Consider the following 17,408-nt stretch of genomic DNA (forward strand, 5'->3'; position numbering starts at 1 on the left):
ACAATGGGGAGAAATCCTATACCTGGTCCTACCTATGGGTCGAGTATGGGTAGGAACCGGTTCCGGGCAAATTTGGCCATATAAACCGGTTCCAAATCGGTTAACCGCACCGAAACTGGCAATCGGTCAAAACCCGAACCGAAATCGATCAAAACCCGAACCGAACCGATCGCAACTTGGTGGAGAAACGGGTTTCAACCCGAACCGAAACCGATCATAAACATGTTTTGACTTTTGTTAACCAAACCGAACCGGTTTCAACCCAAACTGGTTTGTGCATCTCTAGTTCCGGGACGGGTACACCGGGTCGGGTCCGGAACCTGGTATTTTGGGCACCTCTAGTTCCAGACCAAGATGGGCTTGGCTATTAATTTATATGGGCTTATTTACAACAACCCGATTCAATCCAATTATATAGATTATTATTATTATTATTATTTATTTGCAGCAGAGTATCAGGTGTGGATATGCATCCGTACGAGCCCTATCGAACCACCAACGAGCAATAATAATAGTTGAAGAACACGGTTCGTATATTCAATTACGCATATAATTAGTATGTAATTTGTAATTACAGACTCCAATTCACTATTGACACTGTTTATTGACGTGTAATTAACTATTGTTAGGGTTTGTGGTTATAGTTAATGGATTAAGTCTACGATTGCTTCTAATTGATGTGTAGCTAGGGTTATTATTATTATTATTATGTGGTTTGTTATATTGTGCGTATGTGTTAGGGATTATGCATAAAATGTTATCAGACACTGTTATCACTTGTCACCGCACCAGTGCTGATCGCTGCCCAATCATTTTGGGGGCCTAACGCGGAGGAAAAGTTTGGGGCCCTTACCAAGAGTATGAAATTATAAAACTTTATTTTTTTAAAATTTATCGAGTGATAGTCACGTTTCGTATAAAAATACAATATTTTCAGTTTTGTTTTAAAAAAAAAGTTTGCTTTATGTATAATACAAATCAAAGGAACACACACACACACGCACACACTTCATTTTACTTTAAATTTACCAAGCAGCTTATTCCGTATATGAGTTATAAAGTTTAGGTATTTTATTTTAAAAAGTGAATGGGATTTGTATAAATACAAGTTCAAGGTATATATATTTATATATACCTGGAAAATATATTAGAAATAACTGTAAAAAAATTAGAAACAAATAAATTAAAAAGTGACCATGAAAACTAAATTTGTTCATGTTCGTTCGTGAAGCTTATAGCGGACAACGAATGGTTTACGAACACTTAACCAAACTAAATTTCTTGTCCGTGTTTGTTAATTAAGGAAATGAACTTTTTTTATTTGATATGGCTAACCGAGAATGGTGATTGCCATTTGGTCAGGCTACCAAGTTTGTGTTTGTATTTTTTTTAACATTCATATTTTGATTTTACATATAAATTAATTGCATAATACTTGTATATATGGTTGTTTTGTAGTTAATAATTTTGTTTAAATCTATATGATAAGATTAGAAAAGTTTAATTAAATTTATTTAAAAACATCTAATTAACAACACAAACATTAACGAACGTAAATGAACACATTATCAAACGTTCACTAACAAAACTGAACGAACTTGGCATGTGTTCGTGTTTGTTCATTTGATTAATATAACGAAACTTTCTTGTTTATGTTTGTTCATTTATTAAACGAACAGACACAAAACGAACTTCCTGCTGAGTAGTTCGCCAAACATTCAGTTACAAACCCTATGTGTATGTGTGTGTATCTATGGCTGGTTCGTCTTGTGTTGGACTTTCTTAGTTTATAATGAGATATTGAGATTGATGTTACAAATTCGTATTTTAGGATGTAAGAAAATGTCTGTTTGCTGTATTTTGGTGTAAAATGTGGAATTTATGGATCAGGGTTAGTTTTTGATTAAGGATTAATAATGAAGTAAGTTTAGGGTTCTTAATTGTTAGTTTGTTGTTAAAAGTTTGTTAAATTGATCTGTAAAACATGATAGTGTGTTGCGTGTACATGATTTTATCTTATAACATAATATTTCTGTCCTTTTTCTCTGTCTTTGACTGTTTATTAGTTTATTATCCATATATTTGACTGTCTACATATTGATTACATTTACTATATATTTGCAGGTTCTTTGTGGTGGAGTTGCACAATATACATCTGATTTTCATAAAACCGCACTAAATACGCTAGCTCTAGGGGCATTTTGTGACGAAAAACAGTTTGAAGAAGCTAACTTGAAAATAAAACTCAAAACGTTTTGTAACTCTGTCCAAGAAAGGAATTAAAATCAAGGGCTAATCCACCTTAATGATAGACAAACATATTGTGAAGATTGGTATGTCCTTCAATTCATCATTTTAAAGCATATTTCCCCCTAAAAATGATGGTATTATACGTGTCGTTGTTCGCCCCGTTGTTCAGTCATGCTTGGTTAGGTTGAAATTTTCATTCGAGTATTATGACCCATACCCTTGATAAGGTTAAATTTGTTTTAGCATATACACTAACTACCATGAAAGTTAACATGAGGTTGATTCGAATAGGTTCGACAACCAACAACCATACCAATGATAGTCCCACATATAACAAAGTTATTGGTAGCGTATGTCGTAACGGGAGGTTGGGATATAGACAAATCATACCTCTATCACATAGGATTGAGAGTGTGCTTACAGTAAGACCCCCAACTCAAACTATATCTATACATGAAAAGTATATTAAAAACATATAGTGCTTCTCATGAAATATAAATAGTAGAAACAAAATTATTAAACATATAGCATAGTAAGCTACTAATAATTGAAAAATGGTGAATACGTATAATAGTGCCCTGCTTGCGGTGCGCGCATATAATGTATATATGTGTGAACCCTCGGGTGGGCAAAAGTAAAATTGCACTAATTTTGACGTTATTTTACTAATCTCGTGAAAATAACATTAAAAGTGATGAAAGGTTAATCAGGCATCATGTGGTGGCGTTGATAGCCGAAAGACAAGGGTTAATCTAGTCTCTGTACTAGTCTCTTTTCCAGAAAGACCTCATTTCTTATCTCGTCCAACCTTTTGTGCCCACACATCTACCTCAGCATTCTCATATCTATGTGTCTTTTTGATGGCTCAACACAATCTGTTTTGTATAAAATAGCCGGCTGAATAAGTTCACAAAGCAGAAAATGGTCTAGTCGATGAGAGAGTTTGCTTAAATAATCCCGTCCAAAATGGTTCTAATAATATACATAACACAGTATTAAGTCCCTTACTTTCAACATTGTATACATAAAGCAGTATAAGTTCCTTACTTTCAGCAATGTATAGTGTCTGCTTATATGAGGTAGAGTAAGAGCAAAGAATAACAGTAGTATTCAGTTGACTGAAAAGGGCTTTTTGCATAAGATATAAACGTATCTTCCTTTCATTTTGTTGTTTTGGTCGCATAATTGCATTCTTTCTGAAAATCTGGATCATTAAAGATGATTTTGTATACCCTTTGGAACATTTAACATTGTTATATAAAGTTTTATATTATATATAAATGTAACACATAAGGTTTAATATTTTTTTATAAATAACATCATTTTGACAGTAGGTGTTTTAATACAAAATGACCCAACTGGGTCACAAACTTTCCTTATGGAAACTGCAGACACCATAATCCCTGATCAAGGTTGATGCTGAAAACAAAGACTTGAACCTTTTTGGTATACGAAAAGAAAAAAAAAAGACAATTCTAATATCATAAACTAAATATCATCTGCAATTGCGAGTGACTGGCTATGAATATATAACTGAGTTTAATCTGATTGAATAAGAGCAACTAATACATGGGAACACACCTAAATTATGATTGTCACAGTAGCATCTGATAGTGATACACCAGATTTGAGGCCACACGCTAAAAACTAACTCAAAATGATCCATGAGCAAAAGTACAAGCTTCAGTTATATGTGTTGCATGCTCAGTTAGATACTTTGATCATACAGCAAGTAAAAGAGCCCACATCATTAACGCATAACTGAAATAGAAAAACTCACGCAGCAAAATGTGAAATTTTTATCAAGAAGTTGCCGAGTTTCAAAGAAAATAACGGAAGGGATATGCATAAGTATTACTTTGATTTAGTTATTTTGCATGTTTCCTTTAAAAAAAGATATTAGAAGACCTCTATTCTTTTTATACTGCTGCATAATAATTAGTTTTGCAGGATTCATTAAGTTGACTTTTTTTCTTCTTTCAGTTGGCAAATCACTTTAGAAATCAATTCGATTGAATCCATAGTCGGCGGGATTATGTTGAAAGATAAATTGGAAGATAAACCTGGTACTAATCTACAACCTCTTCAAGGATTATCCGATAATGTAACAACTTTGACTTCTCCCGCGTCAAACTTGCAAGATGTTAAACTTGGATCTTTAGAAACTCGTGCTGGACAACCGTTAGTTGATTCTAATCTGCAAGAGTTGATAAAGTTTCTCTCTGCCAATTACGGGCCGAAGAAAACGCCACTTGAAATGGGAACTCCTGAATATATGAAACTTGTTGAGATCTTGAAACAAGGTTCTGTTAATGGCAAACTTTCATCTGTGGAAGAGTCATCAGGTGATTCAAAAGAAATTGGTTCTTGTTCAAACGATGGACGAACAAATAATATTCAAAATGTCGATAAATCAACTATTGGTAGAAATAATCAAGAGAAAATAAGTTGTTCTGAACAACTGTGGGAAGGATCTCTTCAACTAAGTTCTTCGGTCACTTTATCAGCGGTCGCCTTCTTTAAAAGGTCCTTTTCAACTTGCTTTTAGTTTCTTAAAGCTTACTTCTAATAGCTTTTAAATGTCACTATTTTTTGGATTTTGTAAAATTTCTACCATCATTTTTATTACACATTTGCATGTGATATCGATGGGAGTTTGAAAAATTGAACATGAGGATGATAAATCAAATCCATCTTATGCATAATTGTTTGTTTGTAGTGGTGAGAAATTGGTTGGTAACCACTGGCCTGAGTTCATAGAAGTTAAAGGAAAAGTAAGATTAGACGCGTTTGAAAAGTACGTTCAAGGTCTTCCTCGCTCGAGGAATCGTGGATTAATGGTAAGATGTTGCTTTCATCAACCCTTTGTTATTAATTTTTTTTATAGTTTATAGTATTATACTAATTTTTATTAGGATACAAGAATTGATGTTACAAGTGATTCGTTTGACTTTCAAGGTCAAATAAGTACTAACATAGCAAGAACTAAGGGAGTATAATCAAAGCAACTGACTATAAGATCCCATGGATTAGGAAAATAGTAGAACTAAATATAAACGATCCACTCTTTACTACATTGAGTTTGTTATACGTTGCAATCCAAGTATAAAATAGACATTTACCGGCAGTGGTTTGTCCTTGGTGTAGAGCTGCCATTTCAACTTTCAAGACATCACTTAACGAATATGTCATGTGCATAACATGTGAGCAGGAGTATAATCAAAGCAACTGACTATAAGATCCCATGGATTAGGAAAATAGTAGAACTAAATATAAACGATCCACTCTTTACTACATTGAGTTTGTTATACGTTGCAATCCAAGTATAAAATAGACATTTACCGGCAGTGGTTTGTCCTTGGTGTAGAGCTGCCATTTCAACTTTCAAGACATCACTTAACGAATATGTCATGTGCATAACATGTGAGCACAACGAAAGAACCCATGGCTTCTTCGCTATGAGTACCCGTTTTAACCTCTTAAGCATGATATTATGATCCTAATAAAGCTATTGGATACAACACCACTACTCATTTAGTTCGTATCATCTATCCCTCTTTATGCACATATACACATTGTTTTATATCTTTAGCTTGGATGACATCCTCTCCTAGAGTCGAAACCGACTTTTGCGTTAGAGGAATCGGAACAGAAGCGAGAAAAGCGCTAGTTAGTTTGAAGTTGTTTTAAACATTACATATGAATATCCATTTATAGGCTACGCTCATAACCAAATCATTAGTTATAGGTCAAAGTAACTTATTAACTAGAGACGTAAATGAACTAAAAGATTGTAAATGAAATATTAATTACGATCAACATAATGTCATAACCAACATTCTAGTCTTAGTTGAAATAATAAAACCAACAACTTTAAATAAAAACCAACTGTTTTAAAATATTATACAATGATTATTCTTTTTAGAATTATTGACTTGTTTCTTTACTCATTTTCCAAATTCCCACCGGTCCATATACGAGTCGATTATTTGAGCAATCAGTCGCTCATCATCCTTGGCTTTAACTAAGGTCTCCTTTTAATGCTGTCTCATTGGAGCACGGGTCACCTTCAAGACCAAGAACCGGACAGAATTAGAAATAGATCCCAAAACAGACAATGCAACATCAACTAGCACTGTGAAATCTGTAAAATCGAGAATTAGTTGTAAATATGTTCTATTTCTTAATCTAAATTTGTTTCTATCAGATTTTACCTAGAATAAGTTATCAGCTAGTGTAATTTTTATAAATTTTGTGTTTGACATTAAGTTTATGCAAATAATTTATTTCGTACACTTCAAAAGCTGAATGTCTCCTGTAGGATGCAGTATAGAGATGACAAAATGGGCAGTGGGTTGGGTAAAATGTTATAATGGATTTAGGTCAAAACTGGTACAAACACGGGCTGGGATGAAAATACTTAGAATTACTACTCATTTCAAGAAACAGTTTGCTGATCTTGCATTTACTCTATACTTAGAAAATAATAAAGGATTCATGGTGTTTGTAGCATTGAACAAGTCACAATAACAATTCAAGTCCATTAGTAGTTTGCAGCATCTAGAAAATATGCAGAAGTACCGATTCAAAGAGAATTTAAGTTCATTATATTCATGTTCGTTGGCTGCTCCATCCTAACGAACGAATCCAAGAACACTAAACGTAAAAAAACTGGATTCACTACATTACCCATGTTTGGCACAATGTATAATGCTCCGTGCGATAACAAATGAAGCTAAATGTCTCTGACTAATCCATGGATGTTATCCCACATCAAGATAATGTGTGGAACTCGTCTGTATCTTCTTTCTTTTCTTTGATTAATAGTCTCTTCACATGCGAAGCTATTTAGGATTAACACTTTAATAGATGTATATATGAATGGTAATTTGAAATTTTTTAATGGCTAGATTGCTACGTTTAGTCGACGAGGGATCATAAGTGAAGACACACAGTATAAATGACAAGATCCAAATGGTTTGACAAGATGCTGAGACATCTTTTTAGTGTTCAAAGATTAATAATGTGGTAACATCTAGAGTTCATTAATAAATATAGGTCCAGTAGATCACCTTTAGCATGCTTCCACCAAATACCGAGCATAGACAAGTTTATCCGGCTTCTTGCCCAATATTAATGAGAGGCATATTGTCAATCAGCCAAGTTCCATGTTCAAGTACTGAACCCAGCCCCCCTAAAAAACTAATCAACATTTGATTATGATAAAACGGTCGAAATGGGATAAAAGCATAAGCAGGTGCACATTTCTTCATAATTGTTTCTTTTAACAACTCCAAATGCCTAAATGACAACTTGTGATAAATGAGATATTCGCATAGGCAAAAGGTAGAAGCAGGGTTGCACATTTCTCCTTAAGGACGACTATAGTTACTGTTTAAATGCACAGCCTTTTCTTCTTCCATTTGGAGGATCGTAAACCAAACGTGTTTCCTCATCTTCCATATAAAGTAGCTGCAATATGAATTGACCCTGACTGCAATTTTAGACCCGTTTTCAAGCTGATGATTGCTTGACCAAATGAACATGATTATATAAGCATGTTAAGGATCGAGTGCACGCATTAAAACCTTCATCTGGATGAGTTTATAGCTAATACATGTATATACATACATATATGGAACTCATCAAGCAAGAGTTTGAAACCTGCTGTAGAAGTAAATTTTATGGATGACTAATCCTGGAATTAGACAAATTATCTTCTTATAGATTTATTATAGGCGTCACACTAATTTGAACTGATGATTGCTTGCCATTAAATGATGGTTGTGTGCCAAAGATTACAATAAATCTGCGTGTTGTCCAAATACTGTTGGCTCAAAGTGCTAGGCTCGGTACTTTTATGAAATTATCAGCAGCATACATCGTCATTGATACAATTGCGCCAATGAATTAAATTTTGATTTGTTTACTAATACAAGATATTTTGATTTGTCTAAGCAACAAATTATCCTAATCCTAACAAATATATTCTATCTTCCAAATTAAATTTATGAATCCATTTTCATTGACTGAAAATTATAATAATAAATTAAGAAATTGTAAGTTATCAATTGTCATTAAATGCATCATGAATGCCATAGTGGTAATTAGATGAGGAAACACATATGGTAGTTTTTTAACACTGGGATAACCGATATTATAATGACTGTAAACGAACCAAACAAACATGTAAATGATCAACTTTTTATGTTCATTCGTGTCCATTAACGTTCCTTAATTTTAACTATTCTTGTTATGTATTTTTTTTATCCAACCTGTTTCCTTGTTTAATTAAATTTTCTGATCTGACCCGTTTCACGTATTGTTCAGGTAACCTCAATATGCTGGAACGAGGGATCAACTAACATCGGGCTGAATGGCATGAAAGAGGTAATAACTAATAAGTTTACCTTAATCAACACATAATGTGGTTGGATTTGTTATATATTGGTTTTCGTTTTTTTTCAGGTAGCCAATGGCTACAAGAAAAGTTCTCGGGTCGGGTTTGCACATCTTTTGTCGGGTACAGATCTTTACATATGTCCTCGCAGCGACCCCATAATAACAATTTTGGCAAAATATGGTTTCTTTAAAGGTTTGTCGGTTCTTGATGACAAACCGGATTCAATGATCGGTTGTGTCGTATGGCGTAAAAACCGACCGTCAAATCCTGTTGAGAATACAACAGATGTTAAAAGTAGCCCGGGTTTAACCGAGTCTCAAAATTCACCACCCGGGTTTTCTTCAAAACAGCGCGCTGATCAGAAACTCTCACCCGGAAAGACAGAATCTGGTCAACATGACGGGTCTTTGACTTTACCGTTGCCGTTGACCACAACATGTGCTGAGGTGGAGCCTTGTAATTTGGTGGTAAAGAAAAGGCCTTTTGAAGATGATGATCTTCCTGAGTTTGACTTTGGTGTTGCGTGTGGAAAGTCAAAGTTTGACCTTGGTGTTGCATGTGGAAAGTCAACTGTAGCAAACAAGCCTTTAAATTCTCCTAAAAAGGTGGATAATTCCTCATTGATTCAACTTCCTTCAGTTGTGAATGTTATGGAAAAGAACAACAATAATAATAACCGTTTGGGTTCGGGTTCTGGTTCGTTAAAGCCTTCGATAAAAAGGACCAAACTGTTTGACGACGATGATATGCCGGAATGGCAGCCGCCAGAGCTTCATAACCAACCGCCACCACAAATTACCACCTCAAATTTCCAGGCATTACCTTTACACCCTCCACACCCGTCTCCACCTCCGCTGCCTCCTGGTCCCCCACCGCCCCGACCTGACGTCCATTCCTCATTCCCGTACCTACCATTCCAACCTGCTAATTCTCAGCCACCCGCATTTGTAAGACCACCGCCACCACCACAGTTGCTACCACCACAGCAGACAAGCTCGACAGGCAGGTTCAGTGTAAAACCACCAACACATTCGCTACCACCGCCACCACCACGGCCACCTAGCTCGACAGGCAGGTTCAGTTCTAACCAAGTTTTGCCTGTTAACTCTCAGCCACCCGTGTTTATAAGACCACCGCCACCACCACCACCACAGCCGCCTAGCTCGACTGGCAGGGTTAGTTCTAACCAAGTTTCGTGGCATCAACCGCCATTTCCGCCTTCTACTGGAAGACATCCACAACTTTGAAACAAAGGTTTATGTCAATGTTTGTATATAAATCTGAATTCTTGATTTATTATTATTATTATTACTTTTTTAGTAAAACGTAAGTTAAATTGTGGTTTATGTCAAAGTTTGTATATGAATCTGGATTCTTTGACTTTTTTTCTTTTTAGTATAACATAAGTTACATTGTGGCTCATAAGATTTTTTGAATTTAAACAAAAAGATTTATCAAATCCTAAAAAGTTCAAATTAGTGTAAATCAACTAAAACCGAATTCAACCAAACATTCAGATAAACCCGAGAGATGAATCGACCTAACAATGCGAATTTACACTCGTGCAGCCTCGACTAGTTGACCAAATCACCCTTTGTACTATATTCAAATTCATAGAAAGATACAGAAATAAACATTCGACCTCTCATACCAACCAATATTATTCACTTTATTCATAAAAAGCTTACGGCTTTGTTTTCGTTGCTTAAGTGTTGACACAACAAAAAGAAACCGTAAACTGGTTATGTACAAAATGAATTATATTAAGTTGGATGTTACAATTAGTAAACTAAATATTTAATGAAAAGATAAACTTTTAACGATTACTGTACTATAGATCGCCATCTTCAACCGCTTGCCAATCACTTGACGACCCTTCACTTTCTGACCGTCTTTCACGATACCTTGATCGGCTTGCTTTTGAAGTACCACCGACACGAATCCAATCACTGTTTTCACTTGCTGAGGAAACCCTGCTACTTTGTGTTTGTTTGTAATCCTCATCTTCCACATCAGTGAAACAAACATCATCCTCACGCTTCTTATTTTTCGTCGTCTTTGTTTCATCGTCAACTTCGGTTTTGGCTCTATTTACCATACTACCCTTAGCATCCTCATGCATTTGAAGAATCTATAGTAGAACAACCGAATGCACATTAAATAGCAATAATAAAGATTATATTTTTATTTGATTATATAATCTTACCTCTGGGGTTAATAGAAGGCGACGATCATTCTCGTTTAACCTTGGGACCAGCAGAATAAAATAGATCATCCAAAACTGTTGTTCATTCATGAAATTGTGAATCGTACGCCTCAAAGTAGCGAGAGTTGGCACCAAATCTTGGATGACAACGGTGTGATCTTTCTGAACTTGGGACATGCGAAAATCTGCAGTCAGATACTCCAAATTTTAGTTTAACGTTCACAAGAATATGTTCGGTTTTGTGAAATTATATTAAATAGTATCCAAGACGAATTTTTTTTTTTAAAAACAGGTCAATACGGCAATATCATAAAGGGCCATCCAATAGATGAACGAGTGATGCCATACGCACATCCAGTGATGTCATCATACGGGTCGTATAAATTTCTAAGCTCTAAGGCCACCTGTAGCGGGGCGACAAAAGGGGCAATTTTTTGGTGACCCCCCCCCCCCTCCCGGGCTACAAAAGGGGCAAAATGTGTGGGGTGTGGGCGGCAAATTCTTGTCCATGGGTTGTGTTTGGGAAATATTATTATTATTATTATAATATGTTGTGTGTGTGATATATACATATATATATATGTATATATAATGGGCTACAACACCATTGCACCCCTAAAATAAACCTCCCCCCCTTTGCTGACTGGGCGCCACATGACACAAATCGCCCCAAATTGTAGCCCCTTCACTACACATAGCCTCTGGTCATGACAGCCACTTATGTGTCAGTGTACTACATCCTGCCACCCGTAGTGGGCTACAATTTGTAGCGATATTGGGCGAGCACCCCACCCCCCCTCCCCCGGCGAAATGTGGGGAGATTAGCGGGGAGGGGGGACTATTTGTCGCCGACTTCCCTTTTTCTTATTATTATTATATTTGTTTGTGTGCTATATATATGTATATATATATATATTGGGCCACAACACCATTACACCCCAAAAACAAAAACCCACCATTTGCTGACTTGACTGGACGCCACATGGCGTAAAACGCCTCATTTTGTAGCCCCTCCACTACACATAGCCTCATATGGGCAATATATGATAGGTCAAAAAAAGTCATTCGGGCTGTATGACTTTGTCAATGATCACATCAGTCATTCTCTATCAATAAAAAACAACATGGTTTTGTCACATACAACACATATGATTATTTTTTCCCTATCATATCGCCCATTTGATCACTTTCTGCATACCATACGACCCATATGACACGTTAGTGACTTAGCAATGCCTATCCAATTCTTGATCAAATACGAACCCGACGCAATTAACTACCTAACCGATCCTAACTCCTTACGGGTTCATAACCAAGATTAAAAATTTAAAACCAACAACAATAAAATTAACAAGAACACTAACAATCACTAAATAAAACACAAAACTAACAATAAAAATCAAACCTTTATGCAATAAAGACAAAGGGAAATCAATCCAACACTCGGGTAGAACCGAAACCGCCCGAACAAACTGAATAACATCATCAGTAACCCCCACAACATTATCTTGATCAAGATCAGTGCTTTGATCAATTCCAATCAAATTAGAAGCAAATTTTGTAATTCCAATCATACCCATCTTTAAACTGTCACCAATTTCAGCTAGATCGTTCTTTAAGCCGTCGTAAGACGACGGTGAAGCATCGGCGGAGACTGGTGGTGGGTGTGGCGGTGGGGCGAGGAAGGTGGCGATGGTTTGGGTGATGCTGGAGAAGTCTGGGTTAACGTAAAGTGACATGAATGATGATGATGATGGTGGTGGTGGTGGTGGTGGTGGTGGTGGACGTTTATCTGCTTTGTGATGTTGAACTCAAAAACAAAAGTGTGAATCTTTTTTAAGTTTTTATATGTTGAATAATAATAGTAATAATAATAATAATAATAATAATAATAATAATAGCAAAACAAAAGTGTTGCGTCAGAGAGTTTTGCCACTGTGATGGCACAATGAGCGTCAAGTATTAGCCGACAGTAGGGGTGTTAAAAAATATCCGAATCCGAATTATTTGATAGTTAAAGAAATATCTGATTCAGATTCGAATAGTGATTTTGGAAATTGTTGGGTAGTTCGGATATCCGAAATACTTTTTAATTATTAAATACTAAATATTATTTATATATTTCTGATAATTTTCGGATATTTTGGATAATTTTCGGATACTTCGGATAATATTTAGAATATTTCATATAATTTTTCGGATAATTCGGATAATTTTTTGGATATTCAAATATTTTTAAAGTAGTTCTTATTTTTTTTTTCCGGATATTTCGAATATCTGTTTCACTATACGGTTGGATATTCGTAAGACGACGGTGAAGCATAGGCGGCGGAGCAAGAAACGAGGCGATGGTTTGGGTGATGCTGGAGAAGTCTGGTTTAACGTAACGTGACATGAATGATAATATTGATGGTGGAAGAAGGTTTTTCTGCTTTGTGATGTTGAACTTAAAAACAAAAGTATGAATCTTTTGTAAGTTTTTATATGTTGATTTAATTTTTTTTTAGGAACGACCCACTAAGTAATACCGGGTACTTCGTACGCGGCCCCCATTGGTTAAATGTAGCACGAGCCGGCCACAAGTCAAGGAAATTGTTTGTCACTGTAGTAATTTCGGGTAAATTAGTGTTGAATTAAAGTTCTTAAGATTTTCTTCGCTCAATTTTATTCGAAGTTTTAATACCGTGTTTCGCCAACTTTATATCATGAACTTCGAAAAAATTTCTGAAAATGTTCATGTTGAAGTTGTTAATTCAACTAATAAAGCCAAGGCAACGATGCTTCATGTGACGTTGGTGGCGTGAAGAAAAATCCATTAATTCCTATGATGGAAAAATAGATTTATTGGGTGAGTCTAAAAACAATATTTTATGCTGGTTTTCATTTTAGAGGTTTCGATAATGTTTTATCGGTATAAATAATTACCTATATCTGTAGCTATAGGTTTGCATTTTTATCCAATCTGGGAAGCAACATCAGTTGATGAATGCTTATACAATGGTGATCCTTATGAACTAATCGTTCTACACTTCTTACTTGGTGTAGCTTGTTACATGGGTCGTGAGTGAGAGCTTAGTATGCGACCTTGGATTGCTATTGCATATTCAGCTCCTGTTACAGCTGTGACTGCTGTTTTCTTGATCTACCCAATTAGTCAAGGAAGCTTTTCTGTGTTTTCTTTTTTGTATTATGGTTGATGAATTTTTGGTCATTTGACCTTTGAAATATTTTATGAGTTAGGCTAATTGTTGATGTTATGATGAGTTATGAAATTGTGATTTTATATTATTTATACTTTGTATAAAGTATTTTTTTAATTTTTGCTTTTATTTTTAAAATTTTAATATCTATTGTTCAAATAAAACATCACCACTATTACAATCATAATTATCATCTGTATTATTAACATTTTTTAGTTATACTATTTTACTAACCTGTGTTTACACGGGTTCTAACCTAGTAATAATAATAATAATAATAATCGTCCAACTGTGTGTTGTGTCAGAGAGTTTTGCTCTTGTGGTGGCATAACAAATGTCAAGTAGTAGCTGACAGTATGGTTTTCGGAGGAACGCACAAGCCAAACTCTGAAGCCAGCGTAAGCTTGATTAACACAACATAGTCTGGTCGGTGTTGGACGGCAGGACTCTCCATCGAAGAATGCGGCTTGAGCTCGATAAGTGAAGCTCCGGCCTGGGCTCACTCATTAAACGAGCTTACTTTTAGGCCCAGGCTCGTTTAAACTCCCGACTCGATTAGAGCCGATCTCGAGTAGCTCGCCGAGTGGGTTTTACATTGTCTATGTAATAGTACTTGAAATTCGAAATAATTAGCTTAAGCAACAATGAGTTACAAATGTGAGGACACGATGCATTAACTAAATTTGGTTTGCTTACACCATTTTTTTCATAAATAAAGAAGAGAATACATTACAGAAAAACAATCAATCATATACAATATGTTATTCATCTAAGCTTATGTTCCAGACACTCGTAATGAATTGCAAACTTACAATTTAAACACTTAAAGATCATCTTGTATTGGTTTTCTTTGCCACAAATTTCACATTCACCATCGCGTGCAATCCCTTGACAGAACGAAAGGGGGTGTGGATGCACTTCAATATTGTCATATATTCCCCCAAATTTCACATTTACAAACCTATGAATGGCTCTTTTATAATGATACCCAGTGGTTTTCGCATGCGTTTCATACTGGAGTATTGACGGAGCACAAGCTGGATGCATGGACTGCATACACTCATCACAATGATAGAATGGATAGTTAGGATCAAATTCCTCCTCGCAAATTTCACAAAAATATTCACTCTTATGGTTCTCAATGGGAAAGTATCTCAACTTCATAGGATGCTTGTCACACTTGTGCGTAGTTGCCTCGGGTATTAACATCGCGCAGTGCATGTGTATAAGAAAATCATCACAAATATGACAGCCGAATGCAAAATCACACCTCCAAAATGTATCCGCGCACATTTTACAGTCACGGGGAGGACCATCAAAACCGCCTATGTTTTGAACTCTTGAAAGGAGGTGATTTGGATGAGAGGTATGCGTGATTTCTTTAGGTAAGAATGCACAGTTAACGTCAATACAATACATGCATTCCTCACAATAGTAGACAAATCCATTGCAATATAAGTAACATATATTGCAATAGAATACTCCGAAAAACTTACTTGGGATTTTTGAATGAAAAACTAGGGTATGTTGTGGGTGACCAGGGTGGTCTTTTAGTTCAGTAGGTAGTTGGGTACACCACTCATGGAGCACAAAGTTACAATGCCCGTCTTCATTAGCACACACGTAAACTGGCCTAGTCGTAATCGGTCTCAAACACCCATTGCACAGAAGTTCAATCTTATTCATAGGGTCATGGTAGGATATTGATTTTATTCTTGAAGAGGTAGGGCTTGTGATATCATTGCATCGTGCATCCTCGATGTTGATGACTAATATGTGTTTTAGTGACCTCTAACGCACTACATTCATTTTCCTTGAAAAATACATGTTTTAGTATGCTATAAGATTGATCGGGAAATGGGAGATGAAGAAGATCAGGATATTGAGCATCTTCATAATTTTTAACGGTTTTGTCTGTACCTGATGAAAACGAGTATGCACTAATTAATCAATCATAAATGAAGAACCACTAAACAATTATGTAGGTCTAGCTACATACCTGGAGATGTAAGTATGGACATGAATGGCTTATTTCTTAATGTTGCGCAATCCAGATGGGTATAGTATCGGCACTTTTCGCATTTATAAATCCAGAGATTTTGATTAGAAAATGTTTTACCGCATACCCTACACCATGGGAAAAATTTAGATTCTTGATCTGCTTTTGGAAAAGAATAAGCAAGGGAGAGCGGATGAATATGGGAGAAAATTTGTTTTGTTGTATGTTGGATATGCAATTGTTTCGGTAAGAAAGCACAATGACTATGTATGAATAGCACATATGGGACAATGATAGAAGATCCCTTTATGTTCCTTCCCGCACGCATCACACTCGCATAATATTTTTTTGGTGATGCAAACCAACGGGTGTTTGTGGCTAGGATGATATTTGTTCGTAGCCTTTTCGTAGCACAATCTGCATCAAGGTTAAAATCACATCGATAACAATAATAACGAGATAGGTGCCTAGATCGATAGCTACAAATACTACACTGCCAATCCTGACATAGATTATGCCCCCAGCCTCTTCCTCTTTGGAAGGAGCTGATGGGGTAAGAAGTATGATCGGTAACACGCATGGTATGACCAACATGATAAATGTCTTCCAATGTTTCCGGAAGCTCTGCACAAAATTTATGGGAGTATTTAAAGAAACATTTTCTGCATGCGTAGAAATACCTATGAAGCCATTCAATTTTTTTCTCACATATGTAACAAACACACATGAAGTTTTGTTGTGCAATTGCTGTTGCTGTGACCACATTCTCATCGTCCTCTTCTTCATACTCTTCATGTTGCGGTTGCTTTGACCACAGGTCTATAAGATATAATGGATGTTTGTGTTTGTACATTTGTAATTTATATAGATATATATTTCAATATCAAAACTAGCATGAGAAGATGAAATTAACACAAGCAAATATTTTTCGGAAATATATAGATGAGAATTGGAAAGACAGAATATCAATGATGAAAGGGGTTTAATTCTTATCTTTATTCTCAAGATTATATAATTAAGGATTATACATACCATACAACATTATTTTATTCTCAAGTTTATATAATTAATGATTAATGACTATATATTCTTATCTTTGTTCTCAATTTTATGCTAACTGTTGTTCCAAAAAAAAGTTTATGCTAACTCTTTTTTTAAACTTATCCTTTTATTTTATTATTAAATTAATTTTGAGTATATTTTGTTTTTCTCTTATAACTTATAGAATATAATGTTTCATAAAATTCCGAGAAAACCATTCCAACATGCTTAATTAATCTATACTGGGTGAAAAGTTGTGGTAGAAAAGACGAGTTCAAACAAAGGTGTGTGGACAGAATTGAAGGGTTG

The 17,408-nt window shown here is 35.5% G+C and overlaps 2 protein-coding genes across 2 annotated transcripts; one reads left to right on the forward strand and one right to left on the reverse strand.

Moving 5' to 3' along the window:
* The first annotated feature begins 425 nt into the window (after nt 1-425).
* LOC143632364 (uncharacterized) lies at nt 426-10,027 on the forward strand. Its single transcript, XM_077100910.1, has 7 exons — nt 426-527; nt 2,125-2,333; nt 4,234-4,776; nt 4,970-5,090; nt 8,581-8,640; nt 8,719-9,659; nt 9,729-10,027. The coding sequence occupies exons 3-7, from the start codon at nt 4,286-4,288 to the stop codon at nt 9,898-9,900; spliced, it is 1,785 nt and encodes a 594-aa protein (XP_076957025.1). The 5' UTR covers nt 426-527; nt 2,125-2,333; nt 4,234-4,285; the 3' UTR covers nt 9,901-10,027.
* A 204-nt stretch (nt 10,028-10,231) lies between these two features.
* Nucleotides 10,232-12,600, reverse strand: LOC143632285 (uncharacterized). Its single transcript, XM_077100843.1, has 3 exons — nt 12,265-12,600; nt 10,860-11,044; nt 10,232-10,784 (listed from the first exon to the last, which is right to left on the reverse strand). Exons 1-3 carry the CDS (start codon nt 12,596-12,598, stop codon nt 10,485-10,487), a joined length of 819 nt encoding a protein of 272 aa, XP_076956958.1. The 5' UTR covers nt 12,599-12,600; the 3' UTR covers nt 10,232-10,484.
* Between the last annotated feature and the right edge of the window lie 4,808 nt (nt 12,601-17,408).

Source organism: Bidens hawaiensis, unplaced genomic scaffold, assembly GCF_021521415.1.
Source record: "Bidens hawaiensis isolate Kalapana, Puna unplaced genomic scaffold, B.hawaiensis_p1.1 tig00006387_1, whole genome shotgun sequence".
NCBI classification, from domain to species: domain Eukaryota; kingdom Viridiplantae; phylum Streptophyta; class Magnoliopsida; order Asterales; family Asteraceae; genus Bidens; species Bidens hawaiensis.